Source organism: Rissa tridactyla, chromosome 3 (genome assembly GCF_028500815.1).
Source record: "Rissa tridactyla isolate bRisTri1 chromosome 3, bRisTri1.patW.cur.20221130, whole genome shotgun sequence".
Taxonomy (NCBI): domain Eukaryota; kingdom Metazoa; phylum Chordata; class Aves; order Charadriiformes; family Laridae; genus Rissa; species Rissa tridactyla.
Window position 1 is genome coordinate 25,579,414 of NC_071468.1, and position 25,016 is coordinate 25,604,429.

General features: G+C 39.8%; 1 protein-coding gene across 1 annotated transcript in view; it reads left to right on the forward strand.

The window, feature by feature from the left end:
- Window positions 1–25,016, forward strand: part of LPGAT1 (lysophosphatidylglycerol acyltransferase 1) — a 69,823-nt gene that overhangs the window by 12,165 nt on the left and 32,642 nt on the right. The window contains exons 2-3 of the mRNA XM_054197372.1: window positions 17,190–17,308; window positions 24,743–24,838. Coding sequence (XP_054053347.1) covers window positions 17,190–17,308; window positions 24,743–24,838 — 215 coding nt within the window. The remainder of the gene's footprint in view (window positions 1–17,189; window positions 17,309–24,742; window positions 24,839–25,016) is intronic.

Sequence of the window (25,016 nt, forward strand, 5' to 3'; positions counted from 1 at the left end):
GGGTAAATTTAAATATGGTAAGATGCTTTGTTGGCTTGAATTGTTTGCTGTGTCATACTAGAAAAAGTAGTAGCTTAAGTTCCCAGCTAGAATTAGTGTCATATACTTTCCAGCATGCTTTTCAAACTTACTGTGGCCCCTTTTTTTTTTTTTTTTAATAATGGGGCTTCCATGAACAGAAACATAAAACTGAATATAGGAATTTGCTGTTACTTTAATTTGCATCATTAGCTTCTTATTGGTTTAGGATTAAATTATTTTGATTAAATTAATGGTAACTGAACATTGTTTCCCCCCTGACCCTTATAAAATCCATTGTTTGAAAAAATACGAACATCATATCTAAAAAATCCAAGGGGAGATTTTTCTACAGTTCTTGTTCATGTTGTAAATTCTTTTTTTGTAAAGACTGTTGCTTGTAGTGTGGGTGAGAAGTTTATTGAAGTCCTTGAAACCTAACAGTGCAAACACTTAAGGCTTCTTTAAAAGGTTTGTCCTTCTGCTTCCTTGCATCTGTAACCAGTTATTTTTTGATTCTTTGCATGCCTTTCATTGTTAACTTTTCCTCTCCACACTGCAACTTAAATGCCCAGTGACTTGGTTCTGTTTTGTGGTACAAGGCAGCACTAACCCACTGGAACTGGAGGGTGGTGCAGAGGTATATAGGAGGAGGAAAGAGCAATGCTGCAGCTGTTTGATTAGTAATCAGTTTTATTGCTTGAGGATATTGATTTTTAGATTATGCTACTTCTGCAATCTCGAAATACACTGTTTGAATATGTATTTCTGTTCTTGTGCTCAGTAGCTCTGTTTTTTCTGCCCAGAGTTAACTGAGTTGAAGAGGTTTGAATGGTCAATGTCTCTGAAGTGTAGAGAAGCTCCTCATTTCTGAGGTCGCTGTAGAGAGACGGTGAATAAATGTGCAGAATGGTCTCTTGTCTTTCTCATGTAGGCGGTTTAACAGAGATAATCTAAAAGTAAAGGGTTTTCCAAATATATCCAGGGCTACTTTTAAATGGTGATTATTTGTACTGTGTCATGAGCTGGGCTGAAAAATCTCATCTGTATGACGAGACAGATCAACAGCATTTTGTGGTAACTTAGGCAAGACCTGAAGACTATGAAGAGGTAACTGAAATTGATTTAGATAAGCATAAGGTAAATGACCAGAGCTGGGACACAGGGGTGGTCTTACCACATTGAGAATCTTGATTTCCAGTAATAGTATTGGTTTTCTTGACTCAGACCTTCAGCCAGTGATTGAAGTAATGCAGTTTGTTTCCATTAGGAGGAAAAATTGATGAAGATCTGGTGGTTTTTTGAATCAATATGACTAATTGAAAGGGTATATGCAAAATCTTGTTTTTCTGAGCCCGGTTGGATTTGAACACTGAGAACATGGTTTCGTTGCTCAGTGGTGTAATTATGTTTTGGGGTTTTTTTAACATAACACATCTTCTGAAAAGCATAGTCTCGGTTCTTACCTGTGTTTTCTCTGGTGGGTTTTCTTGGTACGTACCCTTTTGGCTGTAACTCTTGCCTGCGCCCAGTCCTGGTGGTACAGTTCTAGAGCTAAGTAGCTGAATGCTTCAGGGCTGATCAAGCCTTTTCACTGTGCTATTTAATTAAGGTTGGTGTGTAGGGAGAGGTGAATGCAAACTCTCACTTGGAGTTTTAGGCAAGTTCCACATCTTGTTTAAAGAAGAAGTAATGTTTGCTTACTTCCAGCCCTATTACGGTTTTCTGGTTCCTATATTTCATAAACCTCAAGGCACTTCAGAGAATTTCATGGGTACCAGAAAACCCTTGATTAGTTACCTCTCTAGCTATGATATGTGCACTAGAATAATATGCTTTATCATCTTCCTATGAGAAATTGCTCTCTTCCTTTCTGCAATCCGGTGACAATTTTCTGCATTCTGCATGTCTTTTACCTGAAAGACCTTTTTGTATAGTGCTCTGAAAAGTTTATGGTCCCAAAATATACAGTAACTTAAAACTTGCAGTTAAAAATGGAAATGACACTTCCAACTCATGTCTTTCATTGCTAGCTAGCATCTCTGGTCCCTTATGCAGTAGGTAATAACTAAATTCTTTTGAGTTCTTCTGCTGTCCCCGGAAAGTCTTGATACTCTATGGCCTTGGGAATTTGTTGTAAAATTGCTGAATATGTCGTGTTATTTCTCCAGCTATGCTTTTTGGGAAAAACATCCCAAAAGCTTCTAGGTGCTCTGGTTTCCTTGGAACCAAATTGAAACCAAATAGGAATCTTCCCATCTACAAATCTTAAAAGGAGGGGAAATGGCCATCTCTTCCTGGGCAGATCATTGCTATATGCCACCAGTTACTTGCTCTTTAAAGCCACACTTTCAACTGGTGTGACTTGGAAATCTAGATTAAGTAGGAGCGGAATCTTCCATATGGCTAGAACTGTGGCTTTCCAAATATCTCACTTTTTTTTAAAGAGCTAAATGAGCAATTTTTGCAGAACTTTGTTGTAATAGAGCTTGCTTCCTCTTAAATGAGAGTGAAAAGTTTGTGCAGTCTTAATCAGGAGTTCATTTTGGGCAGTTCAACAGTTATCACAGAATGTACTTAAACTCTTTGTAACAAGTTCCTTCAAGTCTTGTGTATTCCTGTCAGGAAGCAATAAGGACTCAAATTTGTCCTGCAAAAGCAAAAAATCTAGTGTGGGTTGCATCTACTTATTTACCTATTTATGATAATAGATTATTCTTATATTTATTTCTTTACAGCCATCAGACTCTGCTCGTGTCTTATTTTCTTCTTGAAACAGAATGACAGATTTTTCCCCAGTTCTTTATATGAAGGCTTGCTGCTGTCTTGTGGGTGCATATTTTTTTTTCAGTGGAGTCTTTGTCCAGTTTCCCCGGTATTCATATTATTCTGGGCTACACCGTGCAGACTCTATTTCTTTCTTTATATTTCATATAAAGAAGAAAGTTTGATTCCTAATAGAAGGTTCTGTGGTGTTGCAGCCTGCAGCTCTGCATAAGTGGCTGAACAGTTAAATGGAAATTGTGTGAGTGCTGTGGCCCTGTACGGTGGCGTGTTGATTATTAGTTTATTTTAGCCAGCTTGCACTACACCAACTAGTTTGCATCAAGATTCTCAGAGTTAACAGCTGAGGCTGCAAAGCAGATTTCAGCCATTCCCTGTGCTTTGGAAGAGGTAGTCCTCTCTCTGGAGAAAATAGCACTGCTATTTCACAAGTAATTTGCTTTGCATAGGCCATTAACCTAATGGGATTTTTCACACAGTTGGTTTGGATATACTGTTTTTTGGTGTTGGTTGCACAATCTGAAAAGTATCCCTTCACTTAGGGCTGTGAATCTGGGTGTATAGTCAGAGCATTTTCTCCCCTGGAACCTGGTTGGGTAGATTTGCTTTTATCCTTTACCTGTTGGTTTTTTTTAAGGCTGTATGATACAGTAGCTGTGCTTTTTGAGCCACCTTAACAGCTGAGGGAAGTGAAGTACCTTATGAATGACTCTTTGGCATCACAGGGAATTTCACATCTGGAAAGACAAGCAACAGGATCAAATTAGTAATGCATACCACTGCCAGTGACTCAAAAGGAAACTGTAGCAATAGTATTGTAGTTTGCGATACTGCCCCTGGGTAGATTCTGCTGCCTAGGCAGTTGACTATGCAAAACATCTCAGGTTATTGTTATGATGCAGTACTTCAACTGTGACAGGGTGGAGGGGAAAAATATTTTCTTCAATTTGCTTTCCTCAAACAAATCCAAAGCCCGCTAAAAATCAAACAGCTGTCACCCCATTCCTGCGTAAATAGTGATTCTGTAGTGTCTGTGGCACATGGCTACAAAATTTTTATAACAAGGATGTTTACTCTTCTCTTTTGTACTTAACCTTACAGGGAAAAGGAGAAAAGAGGGGGGTTGCATGTTTTCAACATGTTCTAATGTTCTTTAAAAGAACAAATGTCTATGTTTGCTATGCTCTAAAGACTACAACATGCCTAACAAGTTTGTTTGTTTTAAAAAGAAATTCATAGCAATTTCGAAGGTAACTTAGGTGACTTGTGCTGGTTACGCTTTGCATGTTGGGCCAACTGGACTTGCCCAGCAGGTCTTCCAGCGTAGCAGACCACAGTTCCATAAGGACTTATTCTGGTCCAACTGGTGCTTGCTGCCCCATCATCCCATCTTCTTCTGATAGCTCTGATTGTGCTGGATTGCCCCTTCTTTCACACACACCCCCCAACACAGATGCTCACATAACGTTGCAGTGGCTCTCTTTTGCTTCTCAAGTATTAAAGCAACTGATTTGGAAAAATAAGAAATATCTTACATAAAGACAGTAGGGGAAATAATTGAGGCCTCCCCACTTTACATGTTAGGGGTTTTTTTTGTTTACTTGTTACTACTCTAAGCTTTACGTTTTATGTTTAAGTAGGTGTCAGTAGCTATATCTGTGTTTTAAGTAGTAGTTTGAATCTCTTGGTGTTTGAGTAACTAAAAGCTTGACTTCAGTGTAGCTGCTTGCGTGCTTCATGTTTGTCATGCAGACAAAACAATCTCATAGAATCTTCATGGTTGGAAAGGACCTTTGAGATCAAGTCCAATCATACACACACAAAAAACCCCCCTACAATCTCTGCCACTAGAGCATGCCCTGAAGTGGCAAATCTGGATGTTTCTTAAATACCTCTAGGGATGGTGACTCAACCACCTCCCTGGGCAGGCTGTTCCAGTGCCTGACCACTCTTTCAGTAAAGTAATTCTTCCTAATATCTAATCTAAACCTCCCCTGCCGCAACTTCCGACCATTTCCTCTGGTGCTGTCGTTATTCACCTGCGAGAATTGGCCAACACCCACCTCTCTCCAACCTCCTTTCAGGTAGTTGTAGAGGGCAATGAGGTCTCCCCTCAGACTCCTCTTCTTCAAGCTAAACATGCCCAGCTCCCTCAGCCTCTCCTCATATGACTTGGTCTTCAGACCCCTCACCAGCCTGGTACCTCTGGACAACCTCTCCTCTGGACATGCTCCAGCACTTCAGTGTTCCTCAATAGAGGGACAATCTCAATAGAGTAGTTTAATTTGCTGTAATATTTTGTAATATAGCTAAAGATACAGGTAAATATAAATGAAGATCTCGAGATGATAGCAGTGAACACAGTGGCTTATTCTGGCTAAAATGCATTGTTGCCTCAAGTTTGTGGTGTTGGTCACTGGTCCCACTTTTTTAACTGAATGTGATGATCCCAAGTGAATCATATTCTGCTGCTTCTATATTAAGGTTTGAACTATCCTTCAAATTTATGTCCGCTGCAGTTCTGCAGCAGTAAGACAGGAAAACCTTGTCAGTTTGTGTTTGCAACATGTGCTTTGTGACTGTAAAGGTTGCTCCTTTTCATGCCGCAGGATGAAATTGTAGCTTTTGTTGTAGTTGAAAGTATCCACTAAGAAAGAATTCTGTTAACACTGCATTTTTCCTCCTGGTGTCAGGCTGTATGTAGATCATAGAACCACAGAATTTAGGTCGAAGGGACCTCTGAGGATCATGTAATTCAACCCCCTGCTCAAAGCAAGGTCAGTTAGAGCAGGTTGTGCAGGTACATGTCCAGTCAGGTTTTGAATAGCTCCAAGGATGGACACTCCACAACCTCACTGGGCAACCTACGCCAACATTTCACCATTCTTACAGTAAAAACTTTTTTGTTTTTTTTCTTTTTTTTCTTGTGTTGAAGTGGGATATCCTATATTTCAATTTGTGCCTGTTGCCTCTCAGCCTGTCACTGTATACTGTAGGAAAGAGTCTGGCTAGGTCATCTTTACTCCTTTCCCTGCACCCCCATCAGATATGGGTAAGATTCTCCCCTGGAGCCTTTTCTTCTCCAGGCTGAACAGTCCCAGCTCCCTCAACCTTTCCTCATATGAAAGGTGCTCCAATCCCTTAATCATCTTAGTGGCCCTTTGTTGGATTCACTTCAGTAAGTCTGCATCTCATATTGTAGTGGAGAACCCAGAGCTGGACCCAGTGTTCCAGATGTGGCCTTCCCAGTGCTGAGCGGAGGGGAAGGACCATTTCCCTCCACCTGCTGGCAATGCTTTTCCTACTGCAGCCCTGGATACTGTTTGCCATGCCATGAGGATGCATTTCTGGCTTGTGGTCAGCTTGTCCACCAGGACCTCAGGGCCTTTTCTGCAGAGCCACTCCCCAGGTGTGGGACTCTGCAGTTCCCCTTGGTGAACTCCCTGAAGTTCCTGTTGACTCATTTCTCCAGCCTGCCCGCATCCCTCTGAATGGCAGCACAATCAGATGGTATATCAGCCACTCCTCTGGCTTGTGCGTTGTCTGTGGACTTGCTGCAAACTTGCAGAGCGTGCACTCAGACCTGTCGTTGAGCCTGATAATGAGGATGTCAAACAATACTGGTCCCAGTATTGATGCTGGGGTACACTCCTAGGAACTGGCCTCCAGCTGGACTCTGTGCTGCTTCCTACAGTTTTTCTTCTTAAAGCTCAAGTCCTAGTGTTGACATACTGAATTTCAGACTCCCTTATCCCTTTTTTGTGCTCTAAATGACTTTTCTCCTTTCCTCCTATTTTATTTCTCATTCTTTTCAGATATATATAGAGGGGAGGATGCAGAGAAGGTGGAGTTACTGAATGCCTTCTTTGCCTCAGTCTTTACTGCTGAGGCCGGGCCTCAGGAATCCCAGATCCTGGAGGTAAGAGAGAGTCTGGAGAAAGGAAGACTTTCCCTTGGTTGAGGAGGATCAGGTTAGAGATCATTTAGGCAAGATCGATACTCACAAATCCATGGGCCGTGATGGGATGCACCCACGAGTGCTGAGGGAGGTGGCAGATGTTATTGTGAAGCTACTCTCCATCGTCTTTAAAAGGTCATGGAGAATAGGAGAGGTGCCTGAGGACTGGAGGAAAGCCAGTATCTATCCTGCCTTCAAAAAGGGCAAGAAGGAGGAGCTGGGAAACAGTCAGCCTCACCTCCATCTCTGGGAGTGTGATGGAACAGCTCATTCTGGATGTCATCTCTAAGCATGTAAAGGAAGAGAAGACTACCGGGAGTGGTCAACAGGGATTTACCAAGGGGAAATCATGCTTGACAAACCTGATAGCCATCTATGATGGCATGACTGGCTGGGTAGATGAGGTGAGAGCAGCGTATGTTGTCTGCCTTGACTTCAACAAGGCTTTTGATGCTGTCTCCCATGACATCCTCGTAGGTAAGCTTAGGAAGTGTGGGTTAGATGAGTGGACAGTGAGGTGGATTGAGAACTGGCTGAATGGCAGAGCTAAGAGGCTTATGATCAGTGGCGCAGAGTCCTGTTGGAGGCCTGTAACTAGCGGTGTTCCCCAGGAGCCAGTACTGGGTCTGGTCTTCTTCAGCATATCATCAATGACCCGCATGATGGGACAGAGCGTACCCTCATCAAGTTTGCTGATGACACAAAACTAGGAGGAGTGGCTGACACACCAGAAGGCTGTGCCGCCATTCAATGAGACCTGGACAGGCTGGAGAGTTGGATGGAGAGGAACCTTATGAAGTTCAACAGGGGCAAGTGTAGGGCCCTGCACCTGAGGAGGAATATCCCCATGCACCAGTACAGGTTAGAGGCTGACCTGCTGGAGAGCAGCTCTGCTGCAGAGAAGGACATGGGAGTTCTGGTGGACAGCCAGTTGACCGTGAGGCAGCAATGTGCCCTTGTTGCCAAGAAGGCCAATGGTATCCTGGGGTGCATAAAAAAACAGTGTGGCTAGCAGATCAAGGGAGGTTATCTTTCCCTTCTGCTCTGCCCTGGTGAGGCCACATCTGGAGTACTGTGTCTAGTTCTGGGCTCCCTGGTTCAAGAAAGACAAGGAACTGCTGGAGAGAGTCCAGCGGGGGGCTACGAAGATGATCAAGGGACTGGAGCACCTCTCTTGTGAGGAAAGGCTGAGAGACCTGTGTCTGTTTAGCTGGAGAAGAGAAGACCAAGAGGGATCTCATCAATGCTTGCAAATATCTAAAGGGCAGGTGTCAAGAAGATGGGGCCAGACTCTTCTCAGTGGTGCCCAGTAACAGGACAAGGGGCAATGGGCAGAAACTGGAACATAGAAAATTCCATCTCAACATGACAGAAAACTTCTTTACTTTGAGGATGACAGAGCACTGGAATAGGCTGCCCAAAGAGGTTGTGGAGTCACCTTCTCTGGAGATATTCAAAACCTACCTGGATGTGTTCCTGTCCAACGTGCTCCAGGTGACCCTGCTTTGGCAGGGGCGTTGGACTAGATGATCTCCAAGGGTCCCTTTCAACCCCTACCATTGTGTGATTCTGTGGGAGGCCTGCCTCTTGAACCCAGGAAGAAACTGCTTCTCCAGCTCCAGATGGGAATTTCTGTGAAAATACCTGTAATTTTTAAAGGGAGGGGGGAAAGCCATGGTGCTTTTGTTGAGTTGTTCCTGTCTGTCAGTGTTTGATGTGTCAGACCCTGTTTGTCAGCTCTGTTCCCGTTTGGTTAGTTGCTCAGCAGTAGTGATGGGGCAGATGAGTACAGTTAAAGTACTGTAGTAACCTGCTGAGTTTAAGTTATTAAAAATACAGAGCTGCAGCCAACTGTTCTTTGCTTGAAAGGGTGATAAAGGGCAACAATAACAGCAAACTCTGCATTTGTAGCATGTTTTAGTTACCCAGCTGCACTGATATATTTTTTTTTATCAGAGAGAAGAAACACTCTTTCCTCTTCTCACTGCTATTCTGTAGCACTTAACCTTTTATAACAACTCAAGCACATTTCTCTTTCTAATGGGGTTGTATTCTGAAATTTCCTCTGTTTTCAAGGTAATTTTTCTTTTGAATTCCAGAAAAGCCAACCTGTTTTTAATAAAATTACCTTACAGATATAACTTTCTTTGAACTTAAGATGTGTTTTGCATTGTAGCCATACTTAAAATACTGTAGTTTTGATAGTACAGTACAATGAATATGACTTTTAAAACTGTGGTATCAAATTATACCACTTTGATTTTGGACTACCTTCTCCTTAAGAGTAAACATCATTGTTACCGGTGAAACCACAAGAGTTTGACTCTTGTGTTTTAAAAAAAAATGAAAAGATTGTTCTGTGAATTTAGTATATAAAGTCATGTGCTTGAGTGGTGAGAATCCTTTCTCACTTGTAAAAATCATCCTTGTAAAGAAAGAGACTAAAATGTAGGACCTGCAGCCTCATCTGACAAAAAGAGTCTATTTATGCAAATGCTGCACCTTTTTGCATTGACTGGGGTGTTTCCATCGTTGTTGCTGACCTGAGGTTGAATGACAGAAAAGTGCAAACTGGTGGAAAGACTTTTATGTCTTGATTATTCTCCTTAAAATTTTCAAATTCCTAATATCTGTCTAGGGAGCAAAAAACATATGTGGACCAAAATTTCTTGGGACATTTTTTCATACAAGCAAACTTGTGGCCCTGTGATTGTTGAAACAGATTTCTTGACACGTAAAATTGCAGGTCTTAGTAAGCTGCAGGTCTTGTCTTTGCTCCGTGTAACGACTTAGCTGAGATCCTTCTATTCGGAGTATCTTCAATACTTGTTTTATGGAAAAGTTTCTCTTCTTCTGTCACTTACGGTGTTAGCTTTTCGGTCATCCCCAGAGTGTTTAGAAGCTTTTAGCCGGCAAAAGGTAAAAATTAATCTTTGGTTTATATACACCTCTTTTCGGTTTATGGTTATCTTAGACAGTCCTGTAAACTTTGTATCTTTATTTGATGATATTGGAAATACACATTTTTGAGCATAGGTTGACTGTGTGTTTCCACAATGTAACTAGAAATGATCAAAATGGTACTGAATATGAACTGAAGTTAATCTGGAGTATGTTTACTGTTGGTTCAGATTCCTCTGTCTTTTTAGGATGTTGGTGACTGTGTGCTTCTAAGTAATTTTTTATGCATACTTTGAAACTGCTTAGGATTGTTTTTAGCTGTCAAACCTGACTATTTGATTGTCAGTATCCCTTAATAACCTTTACTTCTTGTTCTGATGTTTCATTTCCTAAGTGTGTTAAAAATGTAAAAAAGTATTCTTTCATGGTGAGAAAAAAATTGCGAGACTGCCACACTGCTTTGCTTCTCCTTCTAGGCTTCAAACAAACTGATTATTTTTTTTTTCCTGGCCATTATAACATGTGCAGTATGTAAGGTATTAGAGCTTTAGGATATTAGTTCATGAATGTATTGAGGTTCCTGTGGGTAGTTAATACTTAATGTATTTTATCTGTCACCGGGGAGGAATGTGCTGTACAGCTTTGCTCCTTCTGTGAGTGGTCTGACTCATGAGCTTGAAGTACTTCAAAAGGATTTCAGTGCTCCATCCCATTCTTCAGGCTTGCAGTTGCTTTTCTAATAATAGAAGCAGCAAAACAGACAGTGGAGTTGCTTCTCGGCTGCTACAGTTTGTTACCAGTGTAGTCATGAAAGCTGACATCAATCGTAGTCTTCACGTTTCACAGTTCACACTTGCCTGTGTGGCTACGAACACCGTGTCTCTTGTACTGCTCCTTGCAGTCAGTAACCACCATATACAACCGGTGTTCCCGTTTGGATGATGAGAACTATGAGCTGTGGGATGCCAGTGCCTCTACAATTCAAGCTGTGTTGTGGGAGCGGCATAAAATAGCTGTTGGAGACCTCCAGCAAAAGGTGGGGAGGGTATGTCCAGTGAAAGATGTATCTTAAATCTTACAGGAACACATTAAAACTATTCCTTAAATATCTGTGGTGAGCATAGCTTGTGTATCCTGACACAATTTGTGAGTGTTAAAAGCTTTCTTATCCTATAAACTGCTTGCCTAGCACAATTGCAAAGAGGTGAAGCGCTTGAAATTATACTGCCTGTACTGAAGTCAGTAGAAGTTCGCTTCACTGAAGGTGAGCTAAGGTTTCGCTTTTATTGATTCTCAGTCACCTATGGGTAAAAGGAGCCCTCTCTTCAGCCACAAGCATCATCTCTTGTGCCAGTGAATTATAGAACTCAAGCAAACTATACCCATGAGGTCATGAACATGCACTCCAGGAAAATTTAAGTCGGTCTTCAGAAGTAGTCATTGCTAGGGCCTAATTCCCAAAGGAATTGCTGTGCTTTAGGAAAAACGTGGTTCTTGGGTTGGTTAGAAAGATGAAAGAGCCAGGGAATCTCTGTTGTAACTGTCTCCTGTTTTTAACACCTCTTACTGTCGGTTAATTGAAGTAAGCGTGTGGATTGACGTAGGGCATAAATACTGTGACAGCGGAAGTCCTCTTCTCCACAAAGCACATCTGTCTGTAAACTGCAGAAAGAGAGGATGGAAGCTAAGAAGAACGGAACTGAAAGCGAAAGGAAATGTGTGTTGTTTCCTACAATGAAGCTTAGAGATGTGCAAAATGGTTTGTCACAGAAGAATGAAGATGGTGACTGTGACATCTTAAACCCAGCCTTGGTTTACTAACGTGTCCTGTAGGAACAACCTCCCTTTACTTGCAGGCTTCTCTTCCCCAGCTGCTGCTTCTTCTCTGACTTCTCTATGACAAGCATTTTTCTTGGTGGAAATAAAAGGAAAAATTTGCGAATGCAGGTCAGTTTATTAGCATTATAAAAGTCTGAATCAAATTAGCTGTAAAAGATGCATTTTTTGGTATTAAAATCTTGTTTGAAACTGTATTTTTTCAACCTTAAGATGTGTATATTGTAATAGCATTGAAATTGACAATACTTTTGTTAGTAAGGGTACATTCTTTAATAAGAAAAGAAAGATGACAAGTTAAGTGAAGCTGTGTTTCATGAGATACGATGTTGTATGCGTGTTCTTTCCCTCCTTTTCTGGACTGTACTTTTGTTGATGATTGGTATGTCTTGTGTGTACTTCAGGACAATATATGAAGGTTTCCTTGGCAGTAGGAATTCTGGAAGGAATGGGTGGGATAGGAAGAGCAATTTTTCTCTTTCCAATAGTGCATGTCTGATTTTACATAGGTGTATTTAAATACCTTGTAACCTTAAAACACGCACTTAATAAATGTAAAAAAACCTATCTGTATGTTGATTTGCTTAGTCTGTTGTTTGTTTTCTATTTTTTCACTGTAGGCAACCAGTTCACAGAGACAAATGCCTTTAGCCTTTTTGTTAAAGGGGAAAAAAAACCTTTAATGCGTCTCTTTTTTTTAATGCGATCTAGGCATGCTAAGTAATATTTAACCTCTGGCATCACTTCTGGGATTTCTTAATCCCAGCTATCAAAGAATCCCATCTGTAAAGGAGAGACAAATGAGTTTAACAACTGTACATAGCTACTCTACCTGAAACATGCTTCGACGAGCCATTTGTGAGTAACAGTAAATCAGGGTTGCAACTTGCCAGGTACAAATGCTTGAGGAGGAATGTTTAAAACATAGAAACCTGGTTGTCATGAGTGACAGTCACTATTGAATACCTAATAATAACGTTCCTTCTTTTAGAAAGCAGGGTGGCTTTTGAGGAAGCAGAGGAGGCTGTCCATTAATAATGCTCTTTGTTACTGAAGGCTTCCAGGCAATTGACAAAAGGTGGTACTGTTCAGTTCTAAGTGTTGCCAACCTGCAACTTCTTGGAACAGGTTTTCTTGAAGTCTTGCCTCATGGATGCAAGTGATTACAACTGATCAGAAGAAAAATAAACTAAGGCGTGGGAAGTTCTGGAGTAAAAGTTCTCAACTTCTCCAGTTCCTAGAGAAAGTTGTGAATATTGTGTGTAGACTCAAATCTAAACGGCAAATAAAATGGATATCCAAATCAATTATGCGTTTACATATATCATAGCTTTCAGGTGCTTTATGGAGCTATTTTATGGTTTGGGGTTTTTAATAATTGTGATTAGAACACTTAAAGAGTTTCCCTGACCTTGCCATAAAGCATCAGTCTTTTCATGTTTTTTATTTATGGGATTAATGTGGTAGCTTTTAGATTTGGATGGTGCTAGTGAGAGAATTGCATCTGGTTCCTTCACTGCCCATTTCCTAATGGCTGTTGAAATTTCTGGCAGGAGGCTTTTATTATTCTTTTTTTGCTTTCCAGTTCAATGGAGAAATAAGAAGTTAAAACTCAATACATAATACATTTTGAAATAATATCCCCAGGTATTCATTAGAACTTAAGTTGTTAAGATGCTGATAAAATTTATGCTGATTCATAGAGCGCACGCTTTAGTGAAACTGTTAACTATAATGAAGAAGAGCCTGTCAGAAATCTCAGAACTTTTTTTTTTAAGTTTTAAAATGTAGTATGCGAAATGAAGTCGTTCATATTAATTGCTAGGCAATTTCACAGAATACTAGACTGCCATTCTTGCCAGGTATATTCAAAAGTATAAAATAAATCTACTGAATTGTTAGCTAGCTCAGTAGTCATTTGCTCAGCCTAATGATATACTGCAGTTAAAGTGCTTGAATATTTATTCATAGCATCGCTTACATGCACACAGTTATGTTAAGGACATGATTACAAAGAAGCCACATGTTCTGAGAACTCTCAATAGCTACATTTAGGTGTGTAATAGTTCAGTAAAAACGTGGAAAAAAACCTCGTATTGCTTTTATTTTCTTCTTTAAGCTCTGCAAGGATTAGCTCATAAAAAGCTCAGTTTGCAGCTCATTATATGAAATATTTTCTTGATGTTTTAGAGATCTGTGTACATCTTGGACTTCTTTTTATAAGAGAAGGATAAATCCTTCTGTCTTAATGGTGCATGCAATTGCAAGTAACCTTGTCTTCATCCTTTCCTGGAGAAGCCTTTTGCTTACAACACTAAGTCACAAATTAAGTTATCTTTTAACAGCTAAGCCACTTCTGTCTCGATCTTGTGGGTAAAAGATGTCATTACAAATCAGGTTTTTCCTTGGTACCGAGTTTACTGTGAATTCAAATTACCGTGTTAAACTGATTTCCTGCTCTTGCTTTCCTTTACGTTATTCCACTGTGTTAAACTGCACTTGGAGAAATCTAACTACTGCGAGGCTGTAGACACAGAACCGGTGTCCTTCTAAAATGTGCCCTGGCAATAGAAGGAAGCCGTGGAGGAATGTTTGCTGGTTTTCAGGCCCCTGAGTGACAAATACTTGTCTCTGAACTGTTTTTTGTCTTGTTAAAGTGGAGCAAAGCAGTCTTCCTGGTTCTGCTGCCTTGCAGCTTGAGGTTTGGATTTGAATGTTTCCAACTGCAGTGGAGGAATGTAATAGCACAAGTAAGTCTTAAAGCAAAAGGTGCTCCTTTTGAAAACTTCAATGTGGTGAGAAAATGGAAGACAAGCGTTTACTTCCCCCCACTGAATTTAAAAGGACACTGTGAACTTAAAATTCTAGATATCTGAGGGCTTTTTTTCTTCTTTAAAAAATTGCCGTAATGGCAGTGGTTTTTCTGCACGCTTCTGTGGTTTGCTGTTCCGTTTCCGATCCAGAAATGCTCTGTGAAGGACTTGCACAAACTGATTCTTTTCTCCTTGATAATCAGGTCAATCAATTGACCATAAAGCGTTATTAAGCACAAGAGACAGCCTTATTGCCTGAGGAGGAATGACAGAAGGTAAAGAAACTAGAGGATGTCCAGCTGAATCTCTGTGATTTAATAACTTACTACCTGTCAGTCGAGCCGCAGAAGTTGAGCTATTAGCCTGGCCAGTTGATAGATAAAATGAATTGAGTAAATCAATTAAAGAATTAAATCAAACTTCTTTTTTTTTACCTTGCCTTTGTAGTGGGATAACAGAGCGCACCTTTTTACTGCTTCTCAGCTGGAACTTGTTAGTGCATCGTAAGCTGGTTGTATGTTTGTACCCTCTATTGTATTTATCAAGAGCAGGTAAAATACTGTAGGTAACAGCAGAAGCTTTTTTTTTCCCTGTTTTTCTTTGACTAGGGCCTGTCTGAAAGCTTCAAAGTCAGACGTTAGTCTTCACCTAGTATGCTAAAAATATAGGGTTTTTTTCTAGCAAATTAAGCTTTATAAGTTCTCCTCTTTAGTTGTTCTCAATTGCATGCTGCTTCTCATGGCTTACATTTTTTTAGTCATTAACTTTAATTCTTCAGAAAGTTAGATCTGTGAAACATTTTTGAAGATTAAAAATAGTTTATTTTTAAACTGCTCTGCAGTAGAAATGATTAGTAGTATAAATTGGTATGTTCCAGGGAAGTATCTATAGTAAAGTAACCCATATTTTTTCTCTGAGTGGTCTAGAAATAAAATAATTTTATTTGGAAATAATCAGCTACTTGTGAGAAACCTCTTTTTACAGATGCTTAATGTATTTAGTACTTAGTTTTTATTACTTTTGGAAAGCCACGGTTCAGTAAGACTTTTGTATATTGGCTGTTTAATAAAGAGACTGAAGTAATTTCAAAATCTGTACACGGTTGATTCATTTCCCTTTAGAACAATTCTCTTTTCACTTTAGTTTTTTGCCTTGTGGGGTACCGCTATAGCGTTAAGTGTGAAATACTTGATAAGGAAGGTGCAGTCAACTAGGACTGGCATGTCCAGGCGTTTTCTAGCTTCTGTGGAATTAGAGAGGACACTGTAGGGAATTTGCACATAATCAAGGAGGAGGGATAAAGGGGATCTTGCAAGTTCATTTGGAAAAAAAAATGAGAAAGGATCTGTGCTTAGCTTGCCCAGGGAAAGAAAGGAAAGGATGTTGAACATTATGGAATGAATAGTCCTCCCCAGCTTCATATCTCTGGTCTGATTCTATCTACTTGTGACCAAATACAGCATTTTATTTTTTTACTTTGTGTTCAAGTCTCAATTCAGTACTAATTTGGGAGCTGTCAGAAAGTAATAGAAGTGCCAGTTTTCAAAGGTGTGATGCTAATTGGATTTCTGCAAGGAAGGGAAGCTGTGCATGCGTTATTGCTTCTTGTCTTCAGCGTGTAGCCTATTGCTTTTGCATCAGTTAAATCACTGCTTAAAAGACAGATAGTAGTAAAGTAATTAATTGTCCTGTGATGAGAGTTGTTCACTGCCTGGAGACCTGTTAATAACAGTACTGAAGATTCAGTAGTGGAGGTGAAATATTTCCTTTGATGTCAGAAATGAAAAATAATGGCCAGTAAGAACCACTTAGGATACCGAAGACACACAGAAAAATAATCATCTCCCACATGCATGTGCAGTCCATCTTACTTTTCCTTTTGACCTTCATAGAGCTACTCTGCCTCCCCATCCTTTCCCTTTTCCCCTTTCCCTTAAACCGCCCTTTTATTGAAGAGGGCCAAACTCTACTCACTTGTCTCTCTGCCCCGATAACAGCATTAGACGTATTCTGGTCTTTAATTTACCACAGGCTTTTTCTAGTTTTTCATCCTGTGATCTTCTTTGGGAGACAGTCTTCTCTTTCTCTATTTATTACTTTGTGATGATAGACCATAGCAATTTTAACTCCTTTTCCTTACCTCAGGATATATTTTCTAGTCAGTGTAAATGTTGGATGATCAACAGCTGTAGCTTCCTCCTGGCATAATTCTTACCACTGGAGTATCTGGTCTGTGGTCAAAAAAATAGCCTTTGATAGTTTCTGTTATCTGAACAGCATTTTCTGAACCCACTTTCTTGCCTGTAGCTAACTTGTTTGGATTTGAATTACTGAGTTTGTTTAATATAGCACTTTATACCTAATGATCCAGCTACAGGCTTTTTGTTTTGCTTTTACTGGAGTGGTTTAATAATAGTAAGTGTAGAAATGAAACAAACTTGCTAAATTAAAAAAAAAAAAGGCATCAAAAAATCATTTTTGACAATGTGATTTTTTTTTTTTTAATCTAATGAGGTGAGACAGTTGAATTTGAAAGCTGGGTCAAAAGCTTATGTAATTTTGAGACCCTAAATATAGGATGGTGTAATGACACAAAAAGATCAATCTCTATGCATATGTTCTGGTAGAGTATTTTTGTTTTGTTCATATTCTGCGCATGCAATTTAAAACTAAGCTGGATACCCTCTGCTTGGAAAAATGGTCTTGCTAATATTCCTATCTTATGCTAGGTGCCAATTTAAATTGACATGTGGCATGTAGGTTTCTTTATTATAATTGTCTGGGTGAGGGGTCTTTGGGGTTTTTGTTTTGTTGATAGTAAAATTTCCATGTGGTCATTGTAAAATTTACCTTTTTATTTATTGTATTTTTTTTAATAGTAGTGGAATGGGGTGATGATGTTAAAGCAGTATCAGAAGATGAAGCCATGGTGCTGGTGAACCATCAAGCAACGGGTGATGTCTGCACTCTGATGATGTGCCTTCAGGACAAAGGCACGGTAGGCTACAACCGGGGAGTGGGGTAGCTTCTGTGTGTGCCATCTGTTACCTTGGGTGTGCTTGCATCTGTGTGCGCTACTGATGACTGACTTTTGTGCGTTAATCCACCAAATAGTCTCAAGGCGCTGAATAGGAAGCTTTTTGTTTAGATTTGGTTTAATGTGACAGCCAGTAGCTTGGAGCAGGCTTTAGACCATAAACGTTGCCTTTGAAGAAGGTCAAATATGAGCTGAGTCAGTGTGCATCCAGTCTAGATTAACACGGATGGAAGCAGATCTTCTTGCAGGTAATCACGTACTTGACTTTTTCCACCCTCACCTCATGGCCTTGTGCAACTGATGCCAACTTTGCTCAAACCAATACAGGTCTAGCTGCTTGGTTATGACTTTATTCCAGCATGGAATTTTTCTCAAAGTTAGAAGCAAGTTGTGTATGGGATTTTGGTAGGAGTTCAGAAACTGAAAGTGACTTCCCTATGAGGGCATGTCCAAGCTAAGATAGCTAGCTAAGGTCAAAATTGCTCGAGCTATTATTTCACAAACTCTTAAGCATTTCTTGGTGAGAAGTGCAACTAATGCCAATTGTTTCATGCATTGTTGATCAGAAACAGCAAAATTAGCACTAGGGAGTCTAGCACTAGAAACTAGAGTATGGGATCTAAATAGGAAATTAAATTTATGTGCAAAGCAGGAGGAAGGGGGTATGTATGATTAGGCTGCAAAGGGTGGGAGACATACCTGGCAAGCTGAAAAAATACATCAGCTGTGTCTGAGTGTTCTCTTCTTTCTTGTGATGATACGATGAAGAAACAAGGAAAACAACAACTGCTTTTTGTTGCACTGTTTTTCTTAGTGTATATTAATATAGATTGACTATACACTGTATATACACCAGTGATTTAATATTTGTTGGGAAACTTTCCCAAATCTTCCTTATGACAGCAGAGCTGATTTAAAAAAAAAAAAAAAAAAAGGAAAGTATGAAAATGCCACTCAAGATTGAGCAAAGACTGATTTCTTTCTCCTGTAGCCTAGAGAAAGCTGTGTTTTAAAAATACTTTAAATTCCTTTAATTTCTTTTGGAATTGAGAAAGCTAGGTATATATGGTATTCTGCACTGTACCCCACTGAATGGAATGACAGAATAAACACTCTTTAATTTCCTTCATCAGAATTATGCATAGGACGATCTTGTGATAAAGATATGACTGTGAGGGTATAGTCCTGTGGATATGTATTGCGTATAATCTTGATTATGGTTGTCCCAGATGTTTTCAATATTGTAAAGCTTCTTTGACTCATATGTGTATACTATTGTATATATAAATCTAAGCCACATTTATACTGTGTGGCTTCATAGCTAAAAACTTTCAGCCAAGACAGTAAGTTTTAGTGAATGTAGAAGACGCTAAAAATGGAGGAAGATATTGAGCTGGCAAATTGAAACTGTTAGGTTTGCGGGTTTTCAGAAAAGCAAAACATCCCTAAAATCACTATTTTTCCCCTTAAATAATTGCAGTCATTGCTGTTGGAATCTACGTATCCTGAGACTAGTATGGCTTTAATGTTTTTAGTTAATAAAGAAATAAAAAAAGTATTAGCTTCAACACATGCTTAAATATAGCATGAGTAGTACAAATAGCTAAAAATAATGAGAAAGATCAGGATAGTTTATCCTTGATAGAACTTGCTGAATCAGGTGTTTTTAAATGGCATGCTTCATATTTCTGAACAGAAGAGAATTGTCTTTACTGCGAGTGACTGTAAAACCACTGGAGGAAAAATACCCACAAAACCTACCTGTCCAAAATAAATCATTGTACAATAGGCAACTATTTAAATTAGGCAATTTTCTTTAAACACAGTTTAAACTTGACATGGAGTCCTTCACAACCTTGATATTCATCTGTTAGTAACAAAATAGTAATTTCCAAGAATTGTTTTTATTTTGTTTAGGATGGTTAAGCTGCACAAATTCCTAAACGCTTTACCACTTGGACAACACTTTTTAGCTCTCAAAAGTATTTTGGGAAGGTGAAAGGCTCGCTTCCATTTCACACAGAAGAGCATACAAAGAAGTAAAACAGCTTTCCAAAGGCAGCCTCTCAGCGGTGATGGTGTCGTGGCAGAACTAGGAAGACCTTCCTCCTGTGGCAGTCCAAAATTTCTTTTGCTTGCTTTTGCCAGCTAATACAGACTGAAACCAGATGTAATCTGCAAACACTTACTGTTTAATGCTGCTTTTTAAAAAATGTTAATTTAAGACCTCAGAATTGTTCCATTTAATATTTTTCTGTGTAGTGAGGTAGAATACTGAAACATCCTTGCAATTTGACAATGTTTCCCAAGTGCCATGTAAGGAACTGTGGTATTTTTTTCTAGTATTTTATAACTTCTTATATACAAATAATAGTGTAGCCTATCTGTTTTAAGCAAATTTAATCTCACTAAGCAGTAAGCTAAAAATACGTGTGTTAAGATGTTTCTTGTTGCTCAGATTCACTTATGTGAATAAGGAAGACACGTTCTCTTAATCAGGGAAGTGGAACTTAGCTAAAAGTTATAATTTTAATGGAAGGACTGGATTGGTGTTGTTTGACTAATACATGTTACGACAAAACAAGCCACAGAGAGTGAGGTTTCAGCTGAATCAGAAGTGACTTAATAACACTTTTTATATAGTTCAAGAAATTGTTCCAATTTGTGAAAGTAAGTGTTAAGGTAGCTGAGGTCTCATAAACATTAAATGTTATGTATTTAACAAAGAGAAGTAGGTTAAAGTGTTCCTATTACTGCTTTCTTACTGAATTAGGACTGATAAATGGGGCTATTTTTTCTGATCTAGAGCAGAAAGCAAAGCCAGGAAGGATGCAGTGGAGAGGAGAGCATAGAGCTTGCAGCTGTTTGAGTGGAAGTTTCAAGACATGCATTCCCAGGTTTCATTGTTAAGTTAGAGGTGCTTGAAAGATGAAAGTCAGTCTATTCAGGTTGCTTTGTTATGGAATCTAGTTAGAGTGAAATGAAAGTGGGCTTGTGAATAAGAGGCACCTAGATTATTTTTTTTTTGTAAAATTGGTAAAAGCTTTTTCTACATTCTGAACATATTTAAGCAGGAAGGATGAAGCAAAAAGGACCTAAAATGGCATCCAAAAATTCTTTCAATCTTTAAACAACTATGAATCTGTGCTCAAAACACTTCTGAATGTCTGTGCTTAAACCTCCTTGAAATGCAAGAGACTGATCTGATAAGCGTTGTTTCCTTCCTGAGGATACTAAATGGAAGAGCCACCACTGGTATCTTGCAGTGTCCTCTGTTCTGTCCTTGGCAGCAGAACAGAATGAATATTCATTAATCTAGTTTGCCTTTTGATTTGATTTAAATGAGATAATTGTGTCCTATTCCTTGAACTCCTCCTTTTTGGTTTTAAGTTTTAGAGTGTGTGTATATATATTCATTATTTCACACCTAAAAATATTTCTTCTTTGTACTTCTTACGACTGCTTAGGCTTATAGGCAGATTTGTAATCACTGAGCTCTGGAGTTTGCCTCTTTGTAGCCCACTTGCAGCAAACTGCCTGTATGTTTTGTCTCAGTTATAACTTGCGTGTCACATTGATCTTGGACACAATTCCATCACTCCTTCTCAAAAAGACTGAGGAAGTCCAGGGATGCTGGTTAGAAGCCCTGTGTGATCTAAAACATGGTGAGGTGGACTTCAGACTGAAGAGCAATGATCAGCTTTCAGGATAAACCTACTGTCATCTAAAAAGAAAGACAATAAAAAGTGGTGTGGGAGGAGAGAAGCAGTAGCGTTGCTCAGCAAGAGTTCCTCCTCCAGGATTGCCATAGAACATCTAGGGACCAATGTTGACTCTTCAAAAGACACAAACCTTTTCTTCTCAGGGAAGCAGATTATTAAGCTTGCTTACCTTCTCTGGTTGGCTTAACTTCTGCTTGATATAATAGAACGATAATTGTCAAAATGCCAAAGTAGTAGATGAATACTGGCAGTCATGTGGGTACTGCTGCCAGGCTAGATCATCATCAGTGGAATTTTTGTGGTGTTTTTGTCAAAGGATATGGTTCTGTACACCAGCCTGTTGCCTTTGGGCTGGTGCACGGGCATGAATTTATGATGTAGTGCCTTGAAGAGCAATAACACCTCTCAGTGCTGCTTTTTTTAACTCTTGTCCTTAGGGCAGACCTTTTCTTCCGGTTGTTTTGGTTTTTTTTTTTTCCTCTTCCCTAAGGCTTTCTAATTTACTGAAATGGAAAGAATGTCTATCTCTGCATAGAAGAATTTTTGCTTTAAGATCCTCTATTTTATTTGGTTTTATTTGATTGAGTGCACCCTCAGCAAGTTTGCTGATGACACCAAGCTGTGTGGTGCGGTCGACACGCTGGAGGGAAGGGATGCCATCCAGAGGGACCTTGACAGGCTTGAGAGGTGGGCCTCTGCAAACCTCATGAAGTTCAACAATGCCAAGCGCAAGGTCCTGCACCTGGGTCAGAGCGATCCCAAGCACAAATACAGGCTGGGCAGAGAATGGCTTGAGAGCAGCCCTACCAAGAAGGACTTGGGGGTGTTGGTTGATGAGAAGCTCAACATGAGCCAGCAATGTGTGCTCGCAGCCCAGAAACCCAACCACATCCTGGGCTGCATCAAAAGAAGGGTGGCCAGCAGGTCCGGGGAGGTGATTCTGCCCCTCTGCTCCACTCTCATGAGGTCCCACCTGGAGTACTGTGTCCAGCTCTGGGCCCCCCAACATAAGCAGGACATGGACCTGTTGTAATGAGTCCAGAGGAGGGCCCCAAAGATGCTCAAAGGGATGGAGCACCTCTCCTGTTAGGACAGGCTGAGAGAGTTGGGGTTGTTCAAGCCTAGAGAAGAGAAGGCTCCGGGAGACCTTATAGCAGCCTTCCAGTAGCTGAAGGGGGCCTACAGGAAGGATGGGGAGGAACTCTTTATCAGGGAGTGTAGCAACAGGATGCAAGGGGTAATGGTTTTGAAACTGAAAGAGGGGGAGATTTAGCGTAGATATTAGGAAGAAATTCTTGACTGTGAGGGTGGTGAGGCACTGGAACAGGCTGCCCAGAGAAGTTGTGGTTGCCCCATCCCTGGAAGTGTTCAAGGCCAGGCTGGATGGGGCTTTGAGCAGCCTGGTCTAGTGGGAGGTGTCCCTGCCCATGGCAGGGGGTCAGAACTAGATGGTCTTTAGGGTCCCTTCCAACCTAAACCATTCTATGATTCTGTGGTTCTATTTAACACAGGCCAGGGGATAGCTGTATGAGAAACCATTTCACCAGTATTAGTCTCAAGTGCGGAGTTATATCTAGGAAATAATTTTTCGTTTATCACTCACAAATACATAGTGTGTCTCTGTTCCCTTGGATGTGTAGCATCAAGTAAGTAACACCACTGGCAGACAGGAAAGGATACTAGCATGTCACTGACATGAAATGGATGCTTGTTTCCAAAGCAAAACCTTTCATATCTTTGAGAGCTGTCCTTTTCTCTCAGACATGGTTTCCTTTTCCACTTCCAGTGATGCTAGAGGGTCTAGAACTGGGTGCTCTTGCATTATCCAAGAACTTCAAATAGAAAGCTTGCTAGTATTAAAAAAAAAACCCAAACCACAAAAGCTAAGGTGTTCTTAATGCTCTCTTAGGCAAGGATAGCTAGCTTCTAAATGTGACATTTGGATTTCATTGGAAGATGAGCTATATGTCTATGGCAGTAAAGTATCTTACACATTCTTTGGCAGGTATGATTTTGCAAGTGTGTAAAAACTTCACTTTGCTGAGCATCCATCTGCAGTTGTTTAAGGATAAGAAACAGGGTATGTGACAGTTATCTTTCTCCAAATATATAACCTGGGATTCATTTATAGCTTCTGTGGTCAAAAGGGAAAATAGGTAATTGGAGCACTCCAAGACATAATTAGATTTCTTTGGAAGAAAGACTTACTGATGCATGCAATTCTAGATACAAATTGCAAATTATCGAGCTGCTTTTACAAAACAGAATTCATGCATGAAATATGATCTGCTTCTTTCTACAAATTCCGTGTAGGCATGTGAAGATGTGAAAAAGCCACCATCTTTTACTGTATCAAACTATTTTGTTAGAAGTATTGTTGAAGGCATGGATGTGGATTCGGAGTATTTCAGTAACTGTGCAAACCTCTGATGTTTGGAGAGAAGCGTAGAGTATGCTTTAGCAGTAGATGTAATCAACTAGTGCACAAATAATACACTGTATTTTCTAGAGGACATCTTTATTTCTTAGACTGCTTTCTTTCTGTCTTTGCCTGAAATTATGTATCTTGGACAACTGAAAGATGCCAAGCAGAAGGTTCAAAAAGTGATCTTCTGACTACCAGAGAAACGTCGTGGTTGTCCATATGCTTTTTTGATAGTGATAGATGGAAGAGTAGTGTGTTACATGACTTTAAGATTCATTGAACTTGAATCAGTCTTACAAGGTGTGGCCTTGTAACAGAGGGAAGAGTAAAGGCAGGTAGCCTCATGTACAATTAAGAGCATGTAAGAGACACTGGATTTCAGTTTTGGAGAGCCGACACCTACCCCTCTCACAATCTCCATGTAGGAACTACAGAGGTGAAAGGCCTTGGGAGAGAAGAAGCTTTTCCCTTCTGTTATTTACCTCTTCTGGAGTAATTCTATTTTAAATCTCAAAGGACTGAACAGATACCGTATCTGCCTTCACTGTCCTGTAAGAAGTGATAGTCAAAGTGAATGTAACAACTCAACTTCTATTTTTGCCTCTCACCGTGCTTCTTGGCTGGGCCTAGGAGCATGACTTAATGAAATTCTCAGGGATGCACGTGGCTGCTCTGGCATGAGACAAATCGGTAGTGGTATGTGGGCTGTACATAGGTCTCAGCGAATGCTGCTATTCAAAGATAGAGAGAGCCTATACGGAGCACGTGCATATCAGAAGCGCAGCAACAACATGATCTCATCCCCAAAATCGCTGAGTAGAAAAAAAAAAAAAGGAAACATTTTTTTGTTGCAGACATAAACCAGTTGGAGATTTCAAACACAGATCTGTATTGGTTTGTGTACTTTAACAAACGCTGGAAATGGTTTTAATTTGCAACTGGCTTAAAATTGTGGTGGTATCTCAATAAGAAGCATTACACTACCTGTGTGAAAAGATGGAGTAGAAATTACTGTAGCATACGGCTAATAGTGTAGAACTGCATATTATATTATAAAAAGGCAGCTATTTAATCCTGCTGTTGATAGAGAAGTGTAGCACCTGTGCTGCTTTATACTATGGGGCATAAAGGACTTTATTCCATATATTTGCTAGTTTCATTGCTGTTGTGAGGGTGACAAGAATGTGACCAGTATATAGGTAATTTTCTGCACTTGACATTTACTAAACTTTTTTTTTAACTTTTCAGGTTGTTCGTCAAATGATGTGGCTGATGGATCATATTTTTAAGTATACAAACTTTGGCATTGTGTCTCTAATCCATGGAGACTTCTTTATAAGACAGGTAAATGGAAACACGTAATAGTGCTTTGATTTATCCTTGGTTTTGGAATGTTGTGGTGTTATGGGATTTACTCATTACCTCCTGGATGGCTTGCAGGATGAAATAACTATGTTGTAATGTGTGTATTTGGGTAGAGCTTTCTTCTGAAACTGTTTGTTTTTTTCCCAGGCTTCTCTTA